Below are 23,045 nucleotides of genomic sequence, written 5' to 3' on the forward strand. Positions count from 1 at the left end.
AAAAACCAAGCCCCCAGCACGACTTCTCTACCCTGGACTTCTTTCATGAACACTTCCAGCCCAGAGCCTGGTACTCAGCGAAAGCACAAACGTCAGAGTGTGAGAGAAAAGTTGGGTTGAAGCGGCACCTTGGAAGGATGTCTGTGGTCGTTCCTACCTTTTTGGAAACAATCTCTCCAACGGCTGGTGCTAGAAGAGCACACTGAAGTTTTCTTTTTAGCCTTTCCCTTCCTACCCTAAACGCAAGTAGGGGAATAAGGTGTTTGGAAAGTTAATCAAACACTCAAGTTTACTTAAAAGAGTTCTCGTCTTCGAAAAATACCCAAATTTTACTCAACACTAAAGCTATCCTGAACATAATTTTATTTGTTGTAAGATTCAAGAGGCACAGTTGGAATCTTATTATAGACATTATTTATTCTACAGAGCAGTAAACAAATTCTTCTTTTGGGATCTTTTTATACAGTTTTTAGTTGTTTAGATTCTCTGTAATTGGGAATTTATTTTTACTTCCTGATTTAGATTCATTTTATTACCCATTAAACATAGCAAAAGCCATTTACAACACTGGTAGTCTATAAAGAGTTTCACGTTCCTTGGGGATGAAAACACTGAACAGGGGATTACTCCAAACTGAACATAAGCAATATTTGGTTCCATTTCATTGTTAATAGACTATTTATTAGAAACATAAAATTAGAATTTTAGCGCAAATTGGACTTTGGGCATGTCACTGACATTTTATTAGTAAACTATCTCAAAGCAACGTTTTTAGTATTATCCTTTATGGTTTATCTTCAGAAGCAACACTAGGAAATGCTCCACACACATGGGTCACAGATTTATGAGTAATGGTTCCTACCCAATATTTCTGCCGCCTCCAGATGCCGCTCGGGAAACATCTGCGCAGTGAAAGTAAACACGGCTGGGGAGGTGAGCACCACAGAAAGGCCATGAGGCTGCAGACAAACAAAACATGGTGACCAGTTGGCCAAAGCTGGTCTTCAACCTCCATGTTCTAGATAGTAAATTATTGTACCCCGTACTCCAAGCAATCAAGAATTGACAAATACATTTACGGCAACTGCGAGGAAATGTAAGATTTAATTACAGAATTTATTATGATTTTTACCACCAGTGGGTGATCCACGTTATAGTCCTTTGCTTTATATGTCTTCACTAAGCCTGAAATTGGGTAAGACATTCCATGGCTAGAAAAGAAAGAAAGTCTTTATGTTGACATACAGATATCAGAAATTCAAATGAACAACACAAAGATACTCTTATGGGAGAGCCCTTTATAGTCGTTTGACAATCCCGCTATCTCACAAAGTTACACATTCTTTGATATAAGGATATGTCATTAGGCCCTTGGTATTTGGTGTTCTTCATAACAAAACCTCGGGAATGTTCAAATTCAAATGCTCATAGCATGGTGTGCCATTAAACATGTCGATGCAGAAGTTGCTCCCCAAACACATTTGGTGAACCTTATGATCTTGAAGAAATTAAGAATTCACTTTGAAGTTTCTTTAATAAGCTTCAGGGCGTGAGTTTTCTATCCTGCTTTGCAATGCTTTCGCGGCACGCTCCGTGGGAGTTTTATGAGCCAAGATGTGCTGTGTTAGACAAGCAAGCTTCACCTGCCGGCGATCTGTCCCACCAATAACTGATACATCCTTTTGAATGTTACATACTAATGGAATTGAATCATAAATGATTATTTTAGCCTGAAGGGCTTTCAAGAAAAGGCACCATGTGTTTTCATTTGTGGGGGTTTTCTTTTTCATTTGTTTTAATGGAAAAACCCTTTATGTCCTCTTGAGTTCTTAGTGAACAAATAGGATAATATTATAGTTTAATAGGTGACTCAGAAGAGTCATCTTCTATAAGATTCATACACTTTAATAATATAGTTACAATTAATATATTGAAAAAAAAATGTTTTATAATAGTAAAGTGGTCTGTAAGTCTATTGATATGGGTTATTGGATACATTTGTGCTCATGCACCAAAAGATTTGAATTTCATAGAAAGTTGAAATGTTTTTGTGAATAGTATAATTATCTGTCCAAAAAAAAGGTGCCCTTTGCCTATCATCTTTCTTGAGGCAGATCAGAAGCTATCAATTCTCTGAGTTGTTGGGTATTTTGGAATGTGTTTTACCTAGCTCAGGTTCCAGAGTATTCAGAATATTATTGCTTTGTGTGCTTTCATGACATGAAAGGGTGCATGTACTGTGTTTCCCCCAAAATAAGACCTAGCTGGACCATTAGCTCTAATGTGTCTTTTGGAGCAAAAATTAATATAAGACCCAGTATTATATTATATTATATTATATTATATTATATTATATTATATTATATTATATTATATTATATATTATATTATAGACCTGGTCTTATATTAAAGTAAGACCGGGTTTTATATTAATTTTTGCTCCAAAAGACACATTAAAACTGATGGTCTGGCTAGGTCTTATTTTCGGGGAAACACAGTAGCTTTCAAAGGTACCTTTCTAACAATATCCAATATTTTAATTCTTAACAGTTGCATGTATTCTTTAAAAAATGAAAATAATACATAATCCCATTTTCTCAAGATAATCATTATAGAATATTTCCTTCTAGTCTTTTAAAAAAATAATTAAAGTTTATTGGGATGACAATTGTCAGTAAAGTTACAGAGATTTCAGGTGTACAATTCTGTAATACATCATATATTATCATATTGTGTGTCCACCACCCAGAGTCAGTTCATCACCCCTCACCATATATTTGATCCCCTTTACCCTCATGTACCACCCACTTCCCTCTTCCCCTCTGGTAACCACTAAACTATTGGCTGTGTCTATGAGTTTTTGTTTCTTCATTTGTTTGTCTTGTTCTTTTGTTGTTTTCAGTTTTATATACCACATATCAGTGAACTCATATGGTTCTAGACTTTTTCTGTCTGACTTATTTTGCTTAGCATAATACTCTCAAGATCCATCCATGTTGTCACAAATGGTACTATTTCATCTTTTCTTACCACCGAATAGTATTCCATTGTGTATATATACCACAACTTCTTTATCCAATCATTTATCAAAGGACATTTTGGTTGTTTCCATGTCTTGGCCACTGTAAATAAAGCTGCAATGAACATTGGAGCACATATATCTTTACGGATAAATGGTTTCAGATATTTTGGGTAGATACCCAGGAGAGGGATTGCTGGATCATATGGTAATTCTATTCTTAATTTTTTGAGGAACCTCCACACTGCCTTCCATAGCGGCTGCATTCCCACCAACAGTGTATGAGGGTTCCTTTTTCTCCACTGCCTCTCCAACACTTGTTATTATTTGTCTTGTTGATGATAGCCATTCTACCTGGGGTGAGGTGATATCTCATTATGGTTTTTATTTGCATTTCTCTGATGATTAGTGATGTTGAATATTTTTTCATATATCTATTGGCCATTTGTATGTCCTCTTTGGAGAAATGTCTATTCAGGTCCTCTGCATATTTTTTAATGAATACAGATGCAAAAATCCTAAACAAAATTCTAGCAAATTGAATGCAACAATGCATTAAAAAGATTATGCATCACGACCAAGTGGGGTTCATCCCAGGGACACAAGGATAGTTGAATATACACAAATCCATCAATGTGATACAACACATAAACAAAATAAAGGACAAAAATCATATTATTATATCAATAGATACAGAAAAAGCATTTGACAAGATACAACATCCATTTATGATTAAAACACTTAATAAAATGGGTATACAAGGAAAATACCTTAACATAATAATGGCCATATATGATAAACGCTCAGGTATTATCATAATTAATGGTGAAAAACTGAAGCCATTTGCTCTACGTTCAGGAACAAGTCCCCTATCACCTCTGCTTTTCAACATAGTGTTGGAAGTCCCTGCCAGAACAATCAGGCAAGAGAAATAAATAAAAGGCATCCAAATTGGGAATGAAGAAGTTAAATTGTCATTTTTTGCAGATGACATGATGCTATATATAGGAAACCCTAAAAAAGCCACCAAAAATTATTAGAAACAATAAATGAATATAGTAAAGTTGCTGGCTACAAAATCAATGTACAAAAGTCCATTGCATTCCTATATACTAACAATGAAATCTCAGAAAAAGAAATACAAAAAAAAAAAATCTCTTTTCCAATTGCAACAAAAAGAATAAAATACCTAGGAATAAACTTAACCGAGGATGTAAAAGACCAATATACTGAAAACTATAAGATATTTTTAAAAGAAATTGAAGAAGACACAAAGAAATGGAAAGACATTCTGTGTTCATGGATTGGAAGAATCAACATAGTTAAAAATGGCCATATTACCCCAAGCAATATACAGATTTAATGCAATCCCCATCAAAATCCCAATGGCATTTTTAAAAGAAATAGAACAAAAAATCATCAGATTTGTATGGAACCACAAAAGACCCTGAATAGCCAAAGCAATCTTAAGAAAAAAGAACAATGCTGGAGGTATCACACTCCCTGACTTTGGCTTGTACTACAGGGCTACAATAATCAAAACAGCATGGTATTGGCAGGAAAACAGACACATGGACCAATGGAGTAGAACTGAAAACCCAGAAATAAACCCACATAAATATGGACAGATAATTTTTGACAAAGAAGCCAAAACACACAATGGAGAAAAGACAGGCTCTTCAATAAATGATGCTGGGAGAATTGGAAAGCCACATGCAAAAGAATGAAACTAGACTACTATCTGGCACCGTGTACCAAAATTATCTCAATATAAATCAAAGACCTAAACGTATGACCTGAGACAATAAAATGTATAGAAGAAAATATAGGTACTAAACTTATGGACCCTGGGTTCAAAGACGATTTTATGAATTTGACCTCAAAGGCAAGGGAAGTAAAAGCTAAAATAAATGAATGGGATTATATCAAATTAAAAAGCTCTGCACAGCCAAAGAAACCATAGGCAAAATAAACAGGCAACTAACCGAATGGGAGAAGATTTTTGCAAACAACGCCTCCGATAAGGGGCTAATATCCAAAATATATAAGGAACTCATACAACTCAACAACAAAAAATGAAACAATGCTTCTAGTCTTGAGCATATCTTTAATTTATGATCATATTGTGTATTCAGTTTTAAACATTGCTTTTGTTACTTAATATAGTCTTTGTATACATTTTCCCATATAATTTTATATTCTTCTAAAACATTATTTTTAATAGCCTTATTTTGTTCATTGAGTACTGCACTTTAACCATTCAAAAACTGTTGGAAATTTAGGTTGTTTCCAAATTTTTCAATTATAAATAACATTTAGGCGAATATCCTTATGTGGAAATGCTGTGATCATATCATGATTACTTTTTTAGGCTATATTCCTAGAGGTAAAATTAGTGGGTCAAAGAATATAAATATTTTTCAAGCTCTGGAGAGACTTTGCTCACCTTCTTTTTAGAAAGGTCGTGACTGACAATCTGTGCTCCTCTCAGCATTAGAGTTTGGGGGTGACTATTTTGCTGTTCTCTCCCTAGCAAAGACCTATTCTTAATTCTCCGTGTTCACTGGTATTCATTTTTAAGGCAACAAACAAATAAAGTTCTGTTCAAAAAGATGAATTCTGGGCTATTAATACAGATTCTGATCTCTCTTTTTGTGAGAGATTAGGAGGAAAAAAATTATGTATTTGAGGTTTTAAAAATCCACAACACATGGCAAGGATGTGGAGAAATCAGAACCCACATCCACTGTTGGTAGGAATGCAAAATGGTACGGCTGCTGTGAAAAAGTCTGGAAGTTCCTCAAAATTTAAACATAGGATTACCAGCAATTCCGCTCCTAGGTATACAATCAATAGAAAAGAAAACATACATCCACACAAAAACTTGTACACTCATGTTCATAGCAGCATTATTCATAAGAGCCAAAAAGTGGAAACAACTCAAATGTCCACCAACTGATGAATGGAGAAATAAAAGTGGTCTGTCCATATAACGGAATGTTATTTGGCAATAAAATGGAATGAAGTACTATATATGCATGAATGAACCATGGAAACACTATGCTAAGTTAAAGAAACCAGACACAAAAGACCACACATTATATGATTCTATTCATATGAAATGTCCAGAATAGACAAATCTATGGAGACAGAAAGTAGATTAATAGTTGCCTGAAGGCATAGGAGGATTGGCAGGTAACAGCTAAGGGATATAGGATTTCTTTTTTGGGTGATTAACATGCCCTAAAATTGATTATGGTAACAGTAACTCAGTGAACATGCTAAAAAGCACTCAATTACATATTTTAAATGGGTGAATTATATAGTGTGTCAATTATATCTCGATAAAACTGTTACCAAAAAAACCCAAAAACCCCAAAATCTTTGACCTAACACACTACATAGGAATTAAGAAAATATTCCAGGACCCTAAATTAATTTTTTTTCTTTCTATAGCATATTTAAATCTTACCACCTGTCCTAAATTCTAAATATTTTAAAAAATTTTAAAGCAATGATCTTAGGTGAAGAAATAAAATCTCAGATTTGCTCACCACAGATGAACACCAGCATTTCCAAAGCCAATGCCAGCAAAAGCACTTGCCAAATGCATATAGGACCTTGCTTCAATATCGTCAGGATTTCTGACAGCCCTGTGGATGACATAAATACCTAACAATAACACACTGACATTGGCATTTCCTACTGAATAAAGAGCTGCCTTAGGGAACGATCGGGAAAATAAGAAATGCTACTTGGTAGGAAGAAAAATTAGGCAAGTTATTCAAATGACATCTTGTCTTCTCAAGAAAAACTGAAGGTAAGCAATATTTTCTCATCAATGGTTTCAGAAAAGGCATAATAAATATCACATCAGGCTGCTCATGTGATAAAAGCGCCAGGGGAAGCAAAGCACTGACCCTTGGATTGTGAGAGCTGCTCTAGCAAAGTGCCCTGGGACTCATTCTTCTTCTTCATTTGTCAATGACCTTGACTGCAGCTGTGAATGGACTTAGAGTAAACACATACTCGAATGCACAGGGCCCAGACTGGTTCCCCGGAGTGAGTCCCTGTCGCCTGGGGCAACCTGCAGGATACACGCAGCCCGCCCACCGTTCTTGCTGTGACACTGCCCCAACTAGGACCCACTGGAGGCCTCTCGTTATCTGTGGAAACTGCACATGTTATTTTAATATTTATTATTGTGGAAGTGGGATGTTATTGTAGGACGGGCTTTGCTTGCTCTCTGTGTCCCCAGTGCCACTTTGGAAAAACACATTCTCAAAGGTCCCTTTCAGATGCAGCTCAGCCTTCCTGCACACAGAGCTTGGAAACCCTGCCCTGGGGAGGAAGCCTGACTGCCAAGCCGACCAGTTCTCACTTGCTCTTTCACCATTTTGCCTGGAGTAAGGAAGCGTTCCTGTTATGAAATAAGAGTGCCACGGCCTTTCCCCCCTTTCTTTGGAATAGTTAGGCGTCTGTGTCTCCTTTCCAAAACCCAATGTTTGTTCCGTATTTCCTGATTAACAAGACGAAATAGTAGATGATGGAGCTTGGGCCTCTCCTGTGTCCATTTTATCCCCTCACCTCCCACCGCTGCTCTGCCAAGCCTTCTGTTCCTCTCAAACACACTGGCTGCCCGTTATCTGTACCCGCTTCTACCCAGTCAAATGCTGCCACGCTCTCTGGTGGTCCCCGTGAGTCTGAAACAGCTCCATGTCACTTCCCGCCGGCTCTACTACAAATGCAGCCCAAGTCCCTTCTCCAGTGCAGCTTCCAGCTCAAGGCCAGAGGATATGGGGTGACATACCTCTTCAGATACTTAGCCACGATCCGCAGGGCCTGGACTGCCCAGATGTCGCTGATGGGGTTGCTGCCCTGGTAGGCTGGCCGGGAGATGGGGTTTGAAGGGCACGGGCTCCGCATGTGGTAGGGAAGGGCCGTGTAGGACTCCAGAGCATGGCTAACAAGAAGTATTTCAAAGGCACAGGTTGAAAATAGTGTTTTTGACCTATCTGTATAAGATTACCTATGGCAAATAAATCTTTATGATGTGAAATTTTTTAAACATTTAAGTCATGAAGCAAAGCACTGACTCTAGAAAAACGATTACCTTCTAAAGTATACTTACCATTTTATTATACGTCGCATTGATCAAATACCGTCTTACCCAAGGAGTTCATTTATTACACTAGCCTCCTATTAAGAGCGCGATGCAGTGTGTGAGAACAGTAAACCTGGGGTCATCTGCCCAGGTGTAAATTCTGGCACCAAATCTTCCTGCTGCGGGCATGGGGGGAGTCACCACCCTCCCTGTGATTCTAAGACAGGAATAAATAATAGTACATCTTCAGGGTGCAACTGTGAAAATTGAGTTGACACATGTAAAGGACTTAGCATATTGGACCAGCACATTATAAAACTTATCAATCACCATTATTATTAAATCTTGGCCTGAAAGAAACGCCAATTCTTTTTCCTTATGTGACCTAAATTCAGGGTTGACTATTTCAGGACCCAAGCTTCAGCGTTTCTTCCACCTGCTGGCTTGCCACCAATTCTAGGTAATCAAGTGCTGAAGATAAGAGTAAGCATAACCATCTAGATCAATGATATATTGGGAACACAATATAAGATGAACTATTTTTTGAACGAATCAGAATTTTCTGTCTTCAATTGGAGAATTTACTCTCTTCTACATTTGAGAAGCAGCTAACATTGGTTGAACAAAGCATTAGAACTTAACCAAAAAATCAGTTGGTCGACAGAAGCTATGGCTTTGTGGTTCTAAACAGAATCTGTGGGCAATGTAAGAATGAGGTGTCCACGTGGCCAGGATGGGGTGGCAGTGAGTCTGCTGAGGTCCAGAGTCCAACCTCTGCCCTGCATGCATCTCGAGTCTGGGCCCAGGAGCAGCTCTGTCTCTCAGCGGCACATTCACCGAACGGCACTCACAGAAACTACACGTAAAACCTAGAAGTCTGATGATTGATTTGCAACAAGAAACATAACTGCTGAGGGGGACAGACGCTTGAGTCTTCCAGATGACACCTTTTCTCCCTGCTGGCAAGTCCTATGGATGCTAATTTATGACCAGAAGGCCCATGGAGTCCTAACCAGGGGGATTGCCTCTAAGGTTGAGTGGATGGGTGTGTCCACCTTCAGAACAGGCCACTGGGCCATAGGGGCAGATTCTTCAGGCCAGGTGTTCTCTCCCTTGGACAATATTTGGAAGGGCAACTATCACCATTCTTCCTCCTGAGCCCACTCCCACGTCTGACTAACAGTGAAGTCTTTGGGCCTGTGAATCATTCACTTAAAGGCGACTGCTTTCGTCCATTATATATTTATTATGCAGTTTCCAGTTAGGGAGGGTAATCTTATTTCCCTCATTTCCAAGTTGTTAGGGGAGAAGTCTTCAAAGTACTGATAACAATGACCAGGATGGAGTTGAACACAATTTTTTCCAGTTTCTTGAAGGCAGCGCAATGTATTGAGTAAAGCAGACCATGAACTTGGGTCGACCTGGGCATGAATCCTAACTCGGCCACTTCCTGCTTGTGTGAAATTCATTCAATGGGTATTAATTGAATACCTATGATGTGACTGCCACTGTGTCAAGGGGCAAGGAGGGATAAGGAAGATGGTCCTGTCCTCACCAAGCTCACAGTGCACTGAGGGAGAGATGCATGTGAAGAGAAGGGTGTCTCAGAAGCAATGTATAGGCCCGTCTCAGGGGAAGAGCAAAGGATAGAGTGGTCAGTTGTGCTTGAGGAAAGGGAAGGGAAGGGTCAGCAAAGACTCCATTGGAGAGAGAATGCTCCAATGGACATGAAAGATGAGTTACCCAAGCAGATAAAGAACTGAGCTTTAGGGACAGTCCAGTGCCAAAGGAATGTGGCCCTTGGACAGCAGGCATGGGAAGCCATGGAAAGACCTATAAGGTAGAGTTGTGTGTGTGTGTGTGTGTGTGTGTGTGTGTGTCTGTGTAGTGGGCATATTGCATTCTGAAAGCTTGGTGAGGCCAGTGAGGAGGACAGATGGATGAACTATGGGATGGCAGCAGGGAAATTGATGAGCGAATGACTACAAAGATCAGGGCAAGAGCTGGGACGGGCCTGAACCAAGGCGGAGCAATGAGGCCCGAGAGGGAACACATACGAGAGAAATTCAGCAAGACCAGGGGGAGGAACTCCTGGCTGGTGTGGGCATGAGAGAAAGGAGACACTCATACTGAGTCCTGCACTCACTAAGTTAAGGGACTCAGGAGGAGAAGCTGTGAGGTGTGTGTGTGGGGGGAAGGGAGGTGGAATTAAGAGCATGATCAGATTTCATCAAATTTAAGATGCCATGCATTATAAGATGTACCATTTAAAAAACAAAGGTACCACTGAGGAAGAACACTATATCACCATGCCACAGATTTTAAGGTATGTTCTGATTTTAGAGATGTTAGAATGTGAAAAAATATGCACGTACAGATGAGTGAAAGAGGGCAGTTTGGGACATGCTGAATGTGACATGCCGCGGGACCTCCGGGAGTGAGGCCGCTGGGATGAATGGCCTGGAGCTCAGAAGCGAAGTCTGGAGTAGAAATGCTGATTAGGAAGCCGGAGCACATGGCAGCTGAAGGCAAGGCAGCATCGTTATGACGCGCGCAAGTTACTCAACATCTTGAAGCGAGTTCTCTTTTTCGCCAGGTACAGAGCTGTGGATGATGCATGGAATGTGCTGACATGGTGAGCACGGTTCAGCTCATAGAACGTCAGCTCCCTTTCCTGCCGTCTCGCGTGTTTTGACAGCCCTGGGCATTCTCTGGTTAGCGTGGCCATAGAGACAGGCCAGCTCCAACTGCTCCTTTTGCTACGTCCCTGTGGCTGCAGCCATGGCTGGGGTGGTCCATCCCGAACAGCAGGTTTGTGGCTCACCCATGGCCTCACTGACTTAACCATCTTTACAGCTTCAATAGTTTCATGTAGGCAAGGGGATAATACAGCCAAAACTGGGGCTGCTGTGGAGTACTAATACATGAATGCTTAGAAAGTAATTTCAGCAAGAAAATACTATCTGTAGACCCAGGTACTGACAAAGCCCCTCCGGGTGGCACCCGTACCTACCAAAGCACATCGAAGCCACTGTTGGCGACCACCCGGGCAGGCATATGCAGGGTGTGCAGAGGGTCAACCAGTCCCAGCGTGGGTTTAATGGCTCGGGAAGCAATGCCTAAGACAGGGATTTTCAATAGAGGTTATAGATAATGGGGTCCATTTAAAAACATTAAATAACTTTAGGATAAGAAATTATCCTAAAAATAAAAAATCCGAGACAAGATTCATTCTCCTGTACACAAGTGGCCAGGAACAGTGGAAAGAGACTGGGAATCAGAAACCTGGCTTTTTCAGTGGAGCTGAAGCTCCTTCAGGTTCGAAAGAGCCAAGTGTGAGCATGTCTTCCCAAGTCCAGGTTGAGTGACGTCATTGGCTCTGATGGGAGTATTTATACCACACAAATTGGCAAAGACTACAAATCAGGGCTTATTTACTTATTAAATTCCAGAGAACTGGTTTACTAGCATGCCACTGGTTCGGTTCCTTGCTCTGCAACTGTGTGTCTTTGGGTAAGTCACTTAGCCTCTCTGAGTTCTCTATGAGATTAGACTATGCCATCAAAGGGCCTCCATCTCTCACAGAACTGTTTAAGGATCACATTAGATGACATGAGAAATTCTTTAAAAAACAAACAAACACAAAACTGTAAGGGTGGCCAGATGGCTCAGTTGGTTAGAGCGCGAGCTCTTAACAACAAGGTTGCCGGTTCAATTCCCTCATAGGATGGTGGGCTGTGCCCCCTGCAACTAAAGATTGAAAACGGCAACTGGACTTGGAGCTGAGCTGCGCCCTCCACAGCTAGATTGAAGGACAACGACTTGAAGCTGATGGGCCCTGGAGAAACACACTGTTCCCAAAGATTCCCCAATAAAAAATTAAAAAAAAAAAAGGATGCATTAAAAAAACAACAACAACTATAAGGTAGAATTTAAGTGTTGGTAACTATTATTATCTTAACAATGTCAAAGGATAATGTAATTTAATTTTAAAAAGAGAAGTTACTATAAATATGTGGTTGAACGTCAATTTATTCTGCTACAAAGGCCTAGAAGAAAAATATTGAGTCAGACTCAAGGAGACGGACATTTCTGCCACCTTCGCTGAGAGTCAGAGCGGAAGATAGGATAAAAATGACGAAGAGGATGGAAAGCAGAACAGTTGTTACTCAGGAATGGGGCTGGAGGGATTGACTAGGAAGGAGCAGGAGGGAACATTCTGGAATGATGGGGACGTTTTGTGTCTTGATTGGGGTGGTGGTTACATGGATGTCTATGTTTGTCAAACTCCATCAAACCAGACTCTTAAGATGGAGGCATTTTATTATATAACATTATGTCTCAATGACGTTGATTTAAAATATAACAAAGATGTCCGAGAAAGGAAGGACGATTTGTCATTGACATACAAGTCACTAACTTGAGCAGAAAAATGGCCAGTCGCGATTCATGGCATTTCAATATGCTTTTGTAGGTAATTCTCAAAAAGAAGTTCATTAGATGGTTTCATATTTTTATATATACTTGAAAAAAGAAAGAAAATGTACATATATATGCATTTCACTCCATAATTCCTTGATTGTGAAGTATTAGGATTAAAGCAAAGGGGGTGGGGTTAAAAGGTAAGAGAATGTTTTTAAAAGTTAAAGGGCAAAATTCTTACCAATTTTTACTTTCAAGTGTTCATAGTCAAAAATGGCAACGCCAGTAGTTTCACTCCCGGTTCCTGAAGTAGTTGGGACTTGAACAAAATAATATTAATTTTAATACAACATGTAAATAAAGGTCGGTGGAGATACTTAGGAGCAAAGTTAGAGAAGGAAGCTTTGCAGCCCCCATTGCTTGTCTGATGTCTATTAACATGTATGTATGCTTCACATGTATGTCTGTGTCTGCATTAACATGTGTGGATAACAGCATGATGCTTGTGTTGGCAAGCACGTATGATGTCCATGTCTGCATTACATGCATGCATGTGTAACATGTATGTGCGGTTTGATGTGTATGTGATGCCTGTACCTGTGTTAACATGTGTGTATGATGTCCATGACTGTATTAACACGTATGTAGGTTTAACATGTACGTGTAATGTCTGTTTCTGTAGTAACAGTGAGGAGCGCTGGGAACCTCGGGCTCCTCGGTGCCAGAGCTTAAGCAGCTGCAGTTGGGGATCCCAACGCAGGCCGCTGGGCATCTCCAGGAAGAAAACTCCTGTTTGCCTCGCTAAAGACGTCTTCATGCCCTCTTGGCAGCAAGCACAGTAATGCTCTGCCTTCGCTGGGCTCCTGGTTTGGTAGTTCTGTCAAGTTTGTCTCCCCAGAGGGTTCCACTTGCCAGACATCAGTTATGCTGCCCCCTGCTGATTGCTCACTCACATCACAGCAGTTCATGGGACATCAACTCACCCGCATCCCATCACAAGGCCCATTCACAATGGGGGCAGAAGAGGGGGAGAAGAGAGACGACAAGGCATTAAACTGATACTTCCCAGTTACCAGTTAGCGCACTTCAGCCACAAAACTTTAAATAGTCATAAGCTAACAGCCATAAAATGAGAGGGCAGAAAAGACAGAAAGATCCCAAGGTCTGTGTGAAACACACAAGCTATTCTGATTTGGATTTGCGCGGCTGTGCCCCTCCTAGCAGCTACAGAGCAGATGTCACCCAGAGTGATGCAGCCATGCTGGCCACATGTCCCAGGGCAGACACGAAGCCTCAGGTCAGCTGAGGGGCCATTATGTGGGAGAAAGGGTTGAGTCAACACCAGAAAAATAATAGTGAATGTTCCCTTTAAACTCCACAGAGGCTGGGAACATGGGACAAAACAGAGTGGGGTTTAGAAGAAACACCTTGTGAAACCGGCAGAGGGATCTATTAAGTAAATGATGACCATCCCCCTTTCTTCAAATAGTGATTTCATAGCTTTAGTCTGCAAACTTTCCTACCACTGACCCAATTGTCTCGATCTGTGCAATAATGAAGATCAGAATTTTACCATAAAGGAATTGCTATCTGTTTTGCTCTCCCAATGAGGTACTACACTGAAATGAAGAGATCAGAAAGCTTCGGAAACATCTACCCTAAAATTCCTGGCTTGCATCTTTCCTAAGGCCTTTTGCCAACTGCGAAAGAAAACAAATAAACAAGCAAACGAACAGTCTTTACCTGCAATCAGAGGCTTAAGAGGCACAGACACGGGCTTCCCCTTCCCAATGGGGGCACTGACATAATCTAGGATATCGGAGTCAGGGCTGGATGCATACAGGTTAGCGGCTTTACAGGTGTCCATGGTGGAGCCGCCACCCACGGCAACGTAGGCGTCAAAAGCTCCCTTTCTGGCAAACTCAATAGCTTCCATGAAGCTTAGAGAAGGGAAAATAAAAGCCATGATGTCATACTTTTCAGAAATACATTGCCATGCCATTAAGGAAGGCTTGGGACAAGTTTTACGCCAACAGTGGTAATGTGTTGGCTTCCACGTAAAGTAACAACGATAAAAAAATACCTTTTATCGGTTGGTTCCACCCTCACATTATCATAAACCTTAAAGTTTATGCCATTCTTCATTAGGGAATCCATAACTACTTGTACAGGAGGAAGCTGGGAAAGGTTCTTGTCTGTCATCAAACAAACATTCTTAGCACCCATGTTTTGTAGGTCCTACAGTAATGAAAATAATTTATAAGTTAGGTTTGATCGCACTAGAAACGTAATAGACACTTCTGGTAAGCTTAACATTGAACATTTAAAAAACAACAACCACAAAGGACTCAACTGTTGTCAATTTGCTCTTTTCAGAAAGCTATATAACCTCTACAGTAGACTCTAGAAAACTTAAATACTTGCCATTCCCACTTCCTTTGTAACTCCTGCTCCATATCTAATATTTGAAACAGCCATCTGAAAAAAAAAAGGTATACGTGATGGGTGTATTAGAGATTTGACCATTTCATTTCTAAAAGCCTGAAATGGTTCCTTTAGAGAATAGAGTATTTATTCAATAGCATGGCCTTCCAGGTCACCCCTATCTGGCCTCAGACTCATCACACTTCTTTAAGCAAACCTTGGCTCTAGTCACTTTGGAATTATTTACCTTTTTCCAAATTCATCATAAACTCTCAATGCTTCCCTCAGCTTGAAATGCCTCCATATCTAAGTTACCTCTCAAATTTCTTATTTTCTAATTTAAATGTTGTTTATTCCTCGTGTATTTTTCACTCCATTCACTCATCCAACCATTCGTCTATCCAACTACTGTTGCATGCATGTATCCATCCATCCATCCATCCATCCATCCATCCATCCACCCTCCTACCCCCCCAAAACTGCTGAGTACCTGCTATGTTCCAGGCACTGTGGTAGGCTCTGGTAAAACAACTACTAATAGGAGGATCATGGCTTCATAAAGTTTACAGCTGAGAGAAGAGCTTTCATATTGATGGATGATGGGTCACTTTTGTCTCCAAGATGTTTTGCTTGATCCACATTATGTTTAGATTTTTTTTTTTTGAATTGGCTAATAACTCTTAAAAGTCAGGATTTAAAAAAAAATCCAATGTGACTATGTCTCTTAAATAACTGGGCTACACCGAGCCTGCATTCCTGGGGGGCAGCAATCACGGGGGGCTGACTGGAGGCCGCACCTTTCAGATGGACATGGGCTCTCAGTGAACTCAGCACCATCCTCACCCAGCCTGCTCAGGGGCAGGTTGATTGTTAGGCCCCTGGTGACATGTACTTTATGATTCCTGAAATAGGAGGAGGCCGGGATTTAAACAAATAATTATATAAATACGGTGTGATAAAAATTCATCAGAATTAATTGTTCATTTATTCTTGTGTCAAAAGATTACCTGGCCCTCTTTTGAGATAGTTATAACTACAAAGCTAAAGAAGATTCAGCATACAACATATATAAATTGGAGAGTTTGTAGAACTGGGAATTTGTCCTACTTTAACAGCTACACAGAAGACAGTATGGTAGACATGACTCATGTTTATAGTTCATTATCCTAATAAGGTACTTTCCTAAATAGGGCCTGATCAAATAATGAGATTAGGGAACATCAATTAATAACAGATTTCAAATGAGATAATAATGCATTAGCAAAATACTCTAGTTGTATTTTTTTCAGGTCATTCATAAAAGAAAGAATAGACCGATTGAATTTACCTCGAAGGCATAATCTGTTGTTTTCCCATAAGGTGAAAATCCAGGAGCTAGAAATGTAAAACTTAGCATTAGAGTAGGTGTCAAAAATAAAGCAAAGCATTGTCATTTGACAGTAAATCAGTAGTCCAGCAGTGAACACCAGCAGTAAACATAAACATCTCCCCTGAACCCTTACCTAAACTATATTTTTCAGGTTTCATTGTTGTATATCAAATTAAACCTCAATTTTAAGAGAATGTAATGCTAACTTGATGCTGATTGTGTGAAAACAAAGTTACTTAGAATATTTTCTCCTTTGAAATTAAAATACCTTTTGAAAACATGATGTGTAAAAATCTTCCAGAAAAAAATCCTCTAGACTCTACAGATGGGTTATTGTTAGAGAAAAACTATTAGTAAATTCAGTAATTAGTGTCCTGCTTACACTTCTTATAGCAACTGTGACCATTTGTTTAAGATTTTTTCCCATGGATGTTACTTATCACAGTGAGATATTTCTATTTCTCACGCTGATACATATAAAAATTTTAGTTTTCTTTGTGAGATTTAATAAAAAAATTTATAAACTGATTATTTCTTTGCAATGTATCTGGTTGCAATTATGGCAAAAATGATAATTCTGTGATACTGGAACAATAAGAGGGCCCCGTTAAATGAATTTTATCCTTGTTTTTATCGATTTTTTTCTATCAGTCCTGGTTATGACTATAAGATTGACAAAAAGTCTACCGAACAATTTTCACTACCATTTTTTTTTTTGAAAGTAAAAGAGACCACCACTAGACAACAATCTATCTTCACTTTCCTGAGGGCGAGGGTATCCTTAATCAAAATTTAAATTTCTTTGATTACTACAGGCTTTAAAGAAATAATCTATTATTTTTGTGAGTAAAGTTTAGGAGAAGTCATAAATTGGATCCTATGAAAGAGACATTATCTTTCCCTAAATTACTAATTTTATTCCCCCCGAATAGAAAATTCCTGATTCTTTGCTGAAACCAAGTCAGAATTGGAGAAAACCAACTGAAGACGTATGCACATGAGGGCCTGAAGGCTGGGCATGCTTCTGCGTGGTGATGGCTGTTCATGAATGGGGGGTCCCCTGGCTTGTCCTTAAGGCTGAGTCACTCCAGCACAGCCCTCAGTTAGTTTATCTGCTCTACTCCTCAACAGGCTTCTCTGCAGCGGGGGGTGGGGGTGGGGTGTTGGGGAGGTTGCTTAGGATTGTGCATGGCCAGACCCCCTCCTTTCTATCCCTCGCAACACTGTTCAGATTTGACCTTTCCTTCTAAGAGGTGACATCAGTGTTTGTGTCAGTAATTCATGTGACAGACATTCTGAGGACACACTGAGGTGATGATGGGCTTCCTGCTGCTCTGTGGACAATGGAGTTGGTACAGATTAAGATGTCTGTGGGAACTGAAAACTTTTGTCATTATTTTGAATTATTAAGAAATAGAAGTTACTTTAAACATTAATACCAGTAAGTTTTTTCCTTCTAGGAACCACCTTGTTCTTTAGCCTCTTTCTTTTTCGAAATGTATTAGAAACTTGCAAAGATTTCATCTTGATGAATTCTGTTTGATGAACTCAGACAATCTTAAAATCCTACCCATACCACCATTTTCAGCTTTGGCATATAATTCTATTTAGAACAAACATTATAAATAGTATTAAATATGTATTTGAGCCAAACACATAATCAGTAACATACATTCAGCTAACATCATAGAATTAGAACTACATATTACCAATTTCAAAGAAGACAATCATTTTTATTCACCTTCTCACATCCCTTGATTTTCTTTGCTTTTACCCTTTGTCCAAATATATTATAAATGCCAACTGTGGAAGTGGAAATTGAGGCCATTCTGAAAACAGAATGTATTATTACCTTGGGAGTAAGTATGCGAATGAGTTGGGCACTGGCATCTAGAGAAAAGAAAAAAAATGTAAAGTGAAACTAGAAAACCCAAAGATAAGAAACCTTAAAGTAACTCATTTTGAAGTCTATCTAGTCTTAAGATGCCATCAAAGTAGTAGCTATTGGCAAATACTGTATATAGAAGAAAACAGAAATCACCATGGACAAAAAGTTGACGGAGAGTCTTTCCAGTGTTGTAGGTCCATTCTTTCATGAATTATTCAAGCAGTATTTAACAACTGCCTACGGGTAGCTGAGACGAACATCCCAGGACTACAAGTAAGTTTAAGGTGGGGTCCCTGGTCTCGATGGGGTCCCTGGTTTCCTTGTTTCCATGAGGTCCCAGCTCTTACTAGGTTAGTAGTTGACTGAGAGGACCCACAGTTGACTACTCTCGCACCTAATCTCCTCCCATCCTCCCGTTTTCCCCCACTCCAGGTACTTTCCTGTATTTTCCCAGGGTCTTCAAGGTGTTTAATTTTTCTTCAGACAGGTTCTGGGCCTGTCCCTCCCTGGGCCTGCAGGCCTCGCTGGGTACCACCTTGAGCCTCCAGTCCTTTCCCTGCCAAGCTTCAGGGACCAGTGACCACTGCCCTCGTGTCCATCCCCTCTCTGCCTAAATTGCACTCACACCTGTCCCTGTCTTCTTACCAAATCCCTTACTCTTCTCAGTCTCAGTCTGCTTCTCTGCCCTTGCCTTCCGTATCCCTTCCCTGTGCTGGTCGCCTCTGAGATCTTGGACAGTCCCTTCTCTGGCTTCCCTTTGTCCTGATCACTGAGTGTTGCGAGAGGGTTTTATGTTTCTAATTATTCCCCGGGGGACCTTGTCATAGTTGGGTCCCTATGGATATGTGAGTGTATAACCTTCCCTCCCCCACTCAAATTTGGAATGAAAACATCTGAGGGGGAAGATGGGGAAGGAAGGAAAAAGGTTGAACTCCATGATGGTCATGATCTCAAAAACTGACTGGGGAAGTCAGAACCGCGCGGCGGTGTGTGCACGACCACGAATCACGGCTGCCATCTCGTGGGCGCCGCTGAGAACGCCAAGTGCTAAGTGTTTTCCCAGGAGCATCCCCGCTGGTCTGATCCAGCCACAGGCTCCGGCAGGAGCAATGAAAGCAGGCTAGGCCAAGGTGTTCTTTTCCACTTACGCCTCCCACAAGAGAAAAGAGGCAAAGGGAAGACGAAAAGCAAACCCAAAGCTTTCCAATGCCCAGGGCCAGCGGGAGAACACGCACCCACCCGTTTTTACATTTTTCAGGCTCTAAGGCTACCTCAGTTGGTCATTCCTTATTTGTGCTTTGAATCCCATCCTCTCTTGCCATCTTGGGATCTCCATCTGTCCTGTATTTCCTATTCTCCCCCCCTCACTCAATTCGTGTTATATCGTATTTATTAGTTTCATGCTTAAAACTTTCAACCTCTTGCACCTTGGCTTGCTCACTCTGCTTCTCCCCTTCTGGCCTCTATCTGCTGGTTCCATTTCCTTGCCTCCCACACATTCCTTGGCCCCCTGAAATCCAGCTGCTGTCTCCATCAGTCCCAGCTTTCCTGCTGTGTCCTTACGTCTCAGACGCCCTAGCACCTTACTCTCACAGCCTTGAACACTGTGGGTCACCCCTCTTTGGGTGGCTGAAACACTTTTTTGTCTTCCAGAACTCCTTGCTCACCTGGGTTTCCTCTAATTATTCTTCCTCCAGCTTCTTTTCCACTCTGCTAATTCCTTAAATGTTGGATTCTATCCTGGGCTCACCCCTCACCCTTTATAGCCAACCACGCATCAAGGCCCCAAATATTTCTCTACCCAAACCCATGCACTTCTCTGGGGCCCCCTGCCACTCGCTGATTCTGGTGTCATTTCTCACCTGTATTGCTGTGGAGTTCCTAACAGGCTTGGCTCCACCCTTCTCACACTGTGGTCTGGGGCATATTTCCAATGATGTCACTCCCTTGTTTCAAAGTATTTCAAATGCTCCTCAAGGCTCTTAGGATAAAGCTCAGACCTGGGCGTGCCTCACTGGCCCGGTTAACCTCTCCAGCCTAGCCCCCCATCTCTGGCCATCCCCGGGGTTGGGCTCTTAAAAGATTAATTTTGTTCTTTTCTTTTAATCGGCCATACACTTTATCTCTTGCTTCCATAATTTTGTCCTTGTTATGTTCGCTGTCTGGAACATACTTCTGGGCAATTAGGTTCTTTCTCATTGTCAGTTCAGATGTGGCTTCCCTAAGGCCTGGGCCCTGGGTAGACACCTTCTCTCTGTGGTCCATAGTACCTATATATCCCTCCCCATTAAAACTGTAATCAAACTCTGTTGCTGGCGCCCCTTTCCTGTTTCCATCTTCCTTGAGATTATAAATTTTGTGGTAATGAGGCAAGAGGTACCCTAGCTCACAACTTTATCTGCAGCGGCTAGCATGGGCCCAGCACAAAGTAAGCCCTAATCCTGAGTGAATGAATAAATAAAGAAATGTAGACATTTACCATCTCTTGACCTTCTTCTCTCTTTTCCTGGTGAGCAAAGACACAGAGCCTGATCTGGGGGAGGGGAACAGACTGTGGGCTCCCCCACTTTCGTAGGATGGCCTGAAACCACCGATGGGCTTCTTTGCACCCCTCCTGAGAAGCCGCAGAAGCCCGTCAGAGCAAGCCCCTCATCTGCCCAGCTCCTGGCTCCGGTCCAATCATTCTGGCTTCTCTCCTTGTACCACTGACAGACTGGCTGTGCTCTTGGCAAAGGCCAAGCCCTCCCCTGTGCACTAAATCTCAGGTCGCTCATCTACTCAAGGACACCACTACCAGCAGTCCTTCCTTCTCTCTCCTGCATCATCCAAATTTCCCTCCCAATCCATCTTATCCATCAGTAGGAAACTGTCATTTTTTTCCATTTTATATGAAAAAAGCAAACAACTTTCTCTTGCCCCTCTTCCCTCTCCTGATGCCGCCCCCACCTCTCTCCTTCCCTTTAGCTGACTCTCTTCAACGTCTTTTCTCTCATTGTCACTGAGACCTCTTTCAATCAGCCTTTGCCCCATGACTCCAGTGACTAGCTTACCGGGTCACCAATGGCCCCCACCTTGCTAATTTACCACTCAGTCCTCAGTTCAGGCCGCATCTTACCTGACCTGTCAGCAGGCTCACTCCTGTTCACTCCCTCCTCACTGGAAAAACTCTTCTGTTGACCTCCAGGACCACTCTCTGGTTTTCTTCCCACTGCACTGGCTGCTCCTGACCTTGTTTCTTTTTATGCTTGAGTCTGAATGCTGGTGGGTCTTAGGGTTCTGACTGTGGATGCTTCTCTTCTTTCCACACTTACTCCCTGAGGGACCTCACCTGTCTCATGACCTTGAGTACCTTGCCCCATCTAAAAGTGGCCACCACTTGCATAGTCAACAAGTATTTTATCATGTGGCTTCTAAAATACTCAGCCCCAGCAGACTTTCCCCAGATTAAATGTGAGCCGTGATGCCATTTCCCAATTTTCCAAGACGTTTATTTAAAATCTCCCACGTTTAAATGCTTACCCTATGAAATGAATGAACATGTACAGAACAAACAAAGCACCATTTTGCTACTCCTACTATGACAGTGCTACTCCCCACGACTTCATTCTCAGCCCTTTTCCTCTGGTTTTAGTTTGCCAAGGCCTTTGCTTGCACACTGTAGGGAAGATGTTGAGGAAAATTTGCCTTCACTGGCTGCTGTCTATTAGCTTTTGTCTGTTCCTGCATATGAGGTGATTTCTGTGCCGTGATCAGGGGTTGAGTAAATTCCCCCTTTGGTCTCATTTTCCCCTGCAGGAGAGACAGGAGATGAGGTTGCAATTGCCTCTTCTGTCTCATTCCCCACAGGGGAGATATGAGAGATGTTGCTTTCTGTCTGTCTCTTCCGCATCAGCAGATGAAATGAAAAAGTCACCAAATTGTATCAAAATGGCTTGTATCAAAACGATGTTAACAGGCACATCACCAGGCCTTGTTGCTTACCCGGATGAACTAGCCCTTCAGCCCGATGGACAACATTCATATCACTGACTGCAAAACCCTCCTGGAACTGGCGATTCCTTGAGAGGGGAGGTCCGTGATACACATGGATGAGATTTCAACTCACTCCTGAGTTCCAGAACAATATATTCAGTTCCCTGCTGGGTATCTTCATCCTGATATACCTGAGGCATGTCCAATTCAAAATGCCCAAGACTGCAGTTATTATCTTCCTTCTAAAGCTAACCCTTTTACCATTCCAATCTTGGTAAATTGCCCACCAGTTACCTGATGTTCCAGACAGAAAGCTCAATTTCTTCTGTCTCATTGATCAGATGCAAAATCCTGCTGATTCTTACCAACTCCTCAATATTTCTTGTATCTATCCTTGTACTAGCTGCCGCTCCTTGGTGCTCGAAGCCATCAATCACCTTTTAGCTGGAGCACTATAATTACCTCTAGTCTTTCTTCTGCACTCTACACTGCCACCACAAAGCTGTCACATAATTCTAATTATGCCACACTCCTTTGTCATGCAACCATTCCAAAAACATGTTCTACATGACACTGGTTCCAAGGGATATGAATGGTGTTGCTTAATAAAAAGTTCTATGATGACAGATTTAGAACAAAGTTTAATTAAATACACCTAACCTTTCCCCCACCACTACCAGACTTCTCAGAGCCCTGCATGTACCAATGTATATCCTGACTTTCCAAGAGAGCTATGCAGCGGTGAGCAGTTTCCCAAACCTATTTGTCCATGGAATTCTATTTTCACGGGCCTTTCAAGATATTAGTGTTTCACAGTGAGAACTATTGCTTCCATAACTTTTCATTA

The 23,045-nt window shown here is 41.2% G+C and overlaps 1 protein-coding gene across 3 annotated transcripts in view; it reads right to left on the reverse strand.

Annotated features, from left to right (window-relative positions):
• The window catches only part of ADHFE1 (alcohol dehydrogenase iron containing 1), a 38,868-nt gene that overhangs the window by 14,572 nt on the left and 1,251 nt on the right, over positions 1-23,045 (reverse strand). For 2 of the 3 annotated variants that reach the window (XR_012491572.2, XM_074318416.2), the window contains exons 2-12: positions 18,191-18,228; positions 16,297-16,343; positions 14,970-15,023; positions 14,629-14,783; positions 14,289-14,485; positions 12,787-12,864; positions 11,137-11,242; positions 7,830-7,982; positions 6,574-6,672; positions 1,133-1,211; positions 863-959 (exon numbers count right to left, since the gene is read on the reverse strand). Coding sequence is in view for 2 of the 3 variants with exons in the window: in XM_074318416.2 (XP_074174517.2) it covers positions 863-959; positions 1,133-1,211; positions 6,574-6,672; positions 7,830-7,982; positions 11,137-11,242; positions 12,787-12,864; positions 14,289-14,485; positions 14,629-14,783; positions 14,970-15,023; positions 16,297-16,343; positions 18,191-18,228 (1,103 nt within the window). In the remaining variant the exon portion in view is untranslated. The remainder of the gene's footprint in view (positions 1-862; positions 960-1,132; positions 1,212-6,573; positions 6,673-7,829; positions 7,983-11,136; positions 11,243-12,786; positions 12,865-14,288; positions 14,486-14,628; positions 14,784-14,969; positions 15,024-16,296; positions 16,344-18,190; positions 18,229-23,045) is intronic. The other variant, XM_074318418.2, reaches the window with a different exon arrangement.

Source organism: Rhinolophus sinicus, chromosome 7 (genome assembly GCF_057876585.1).
Source record: "Rhinolophus sinicus isolate RSI-liver-muscle chromosome 7, RSI-T2T, whole genome shotgun sequence".
NCBI classification, from domain to species: Eukaryota; Metazoa; Chordata; class Mammalia; order Chiroptera; family Rhinolophidae; genus Rhinolophus; species Rhinolophus sinicus.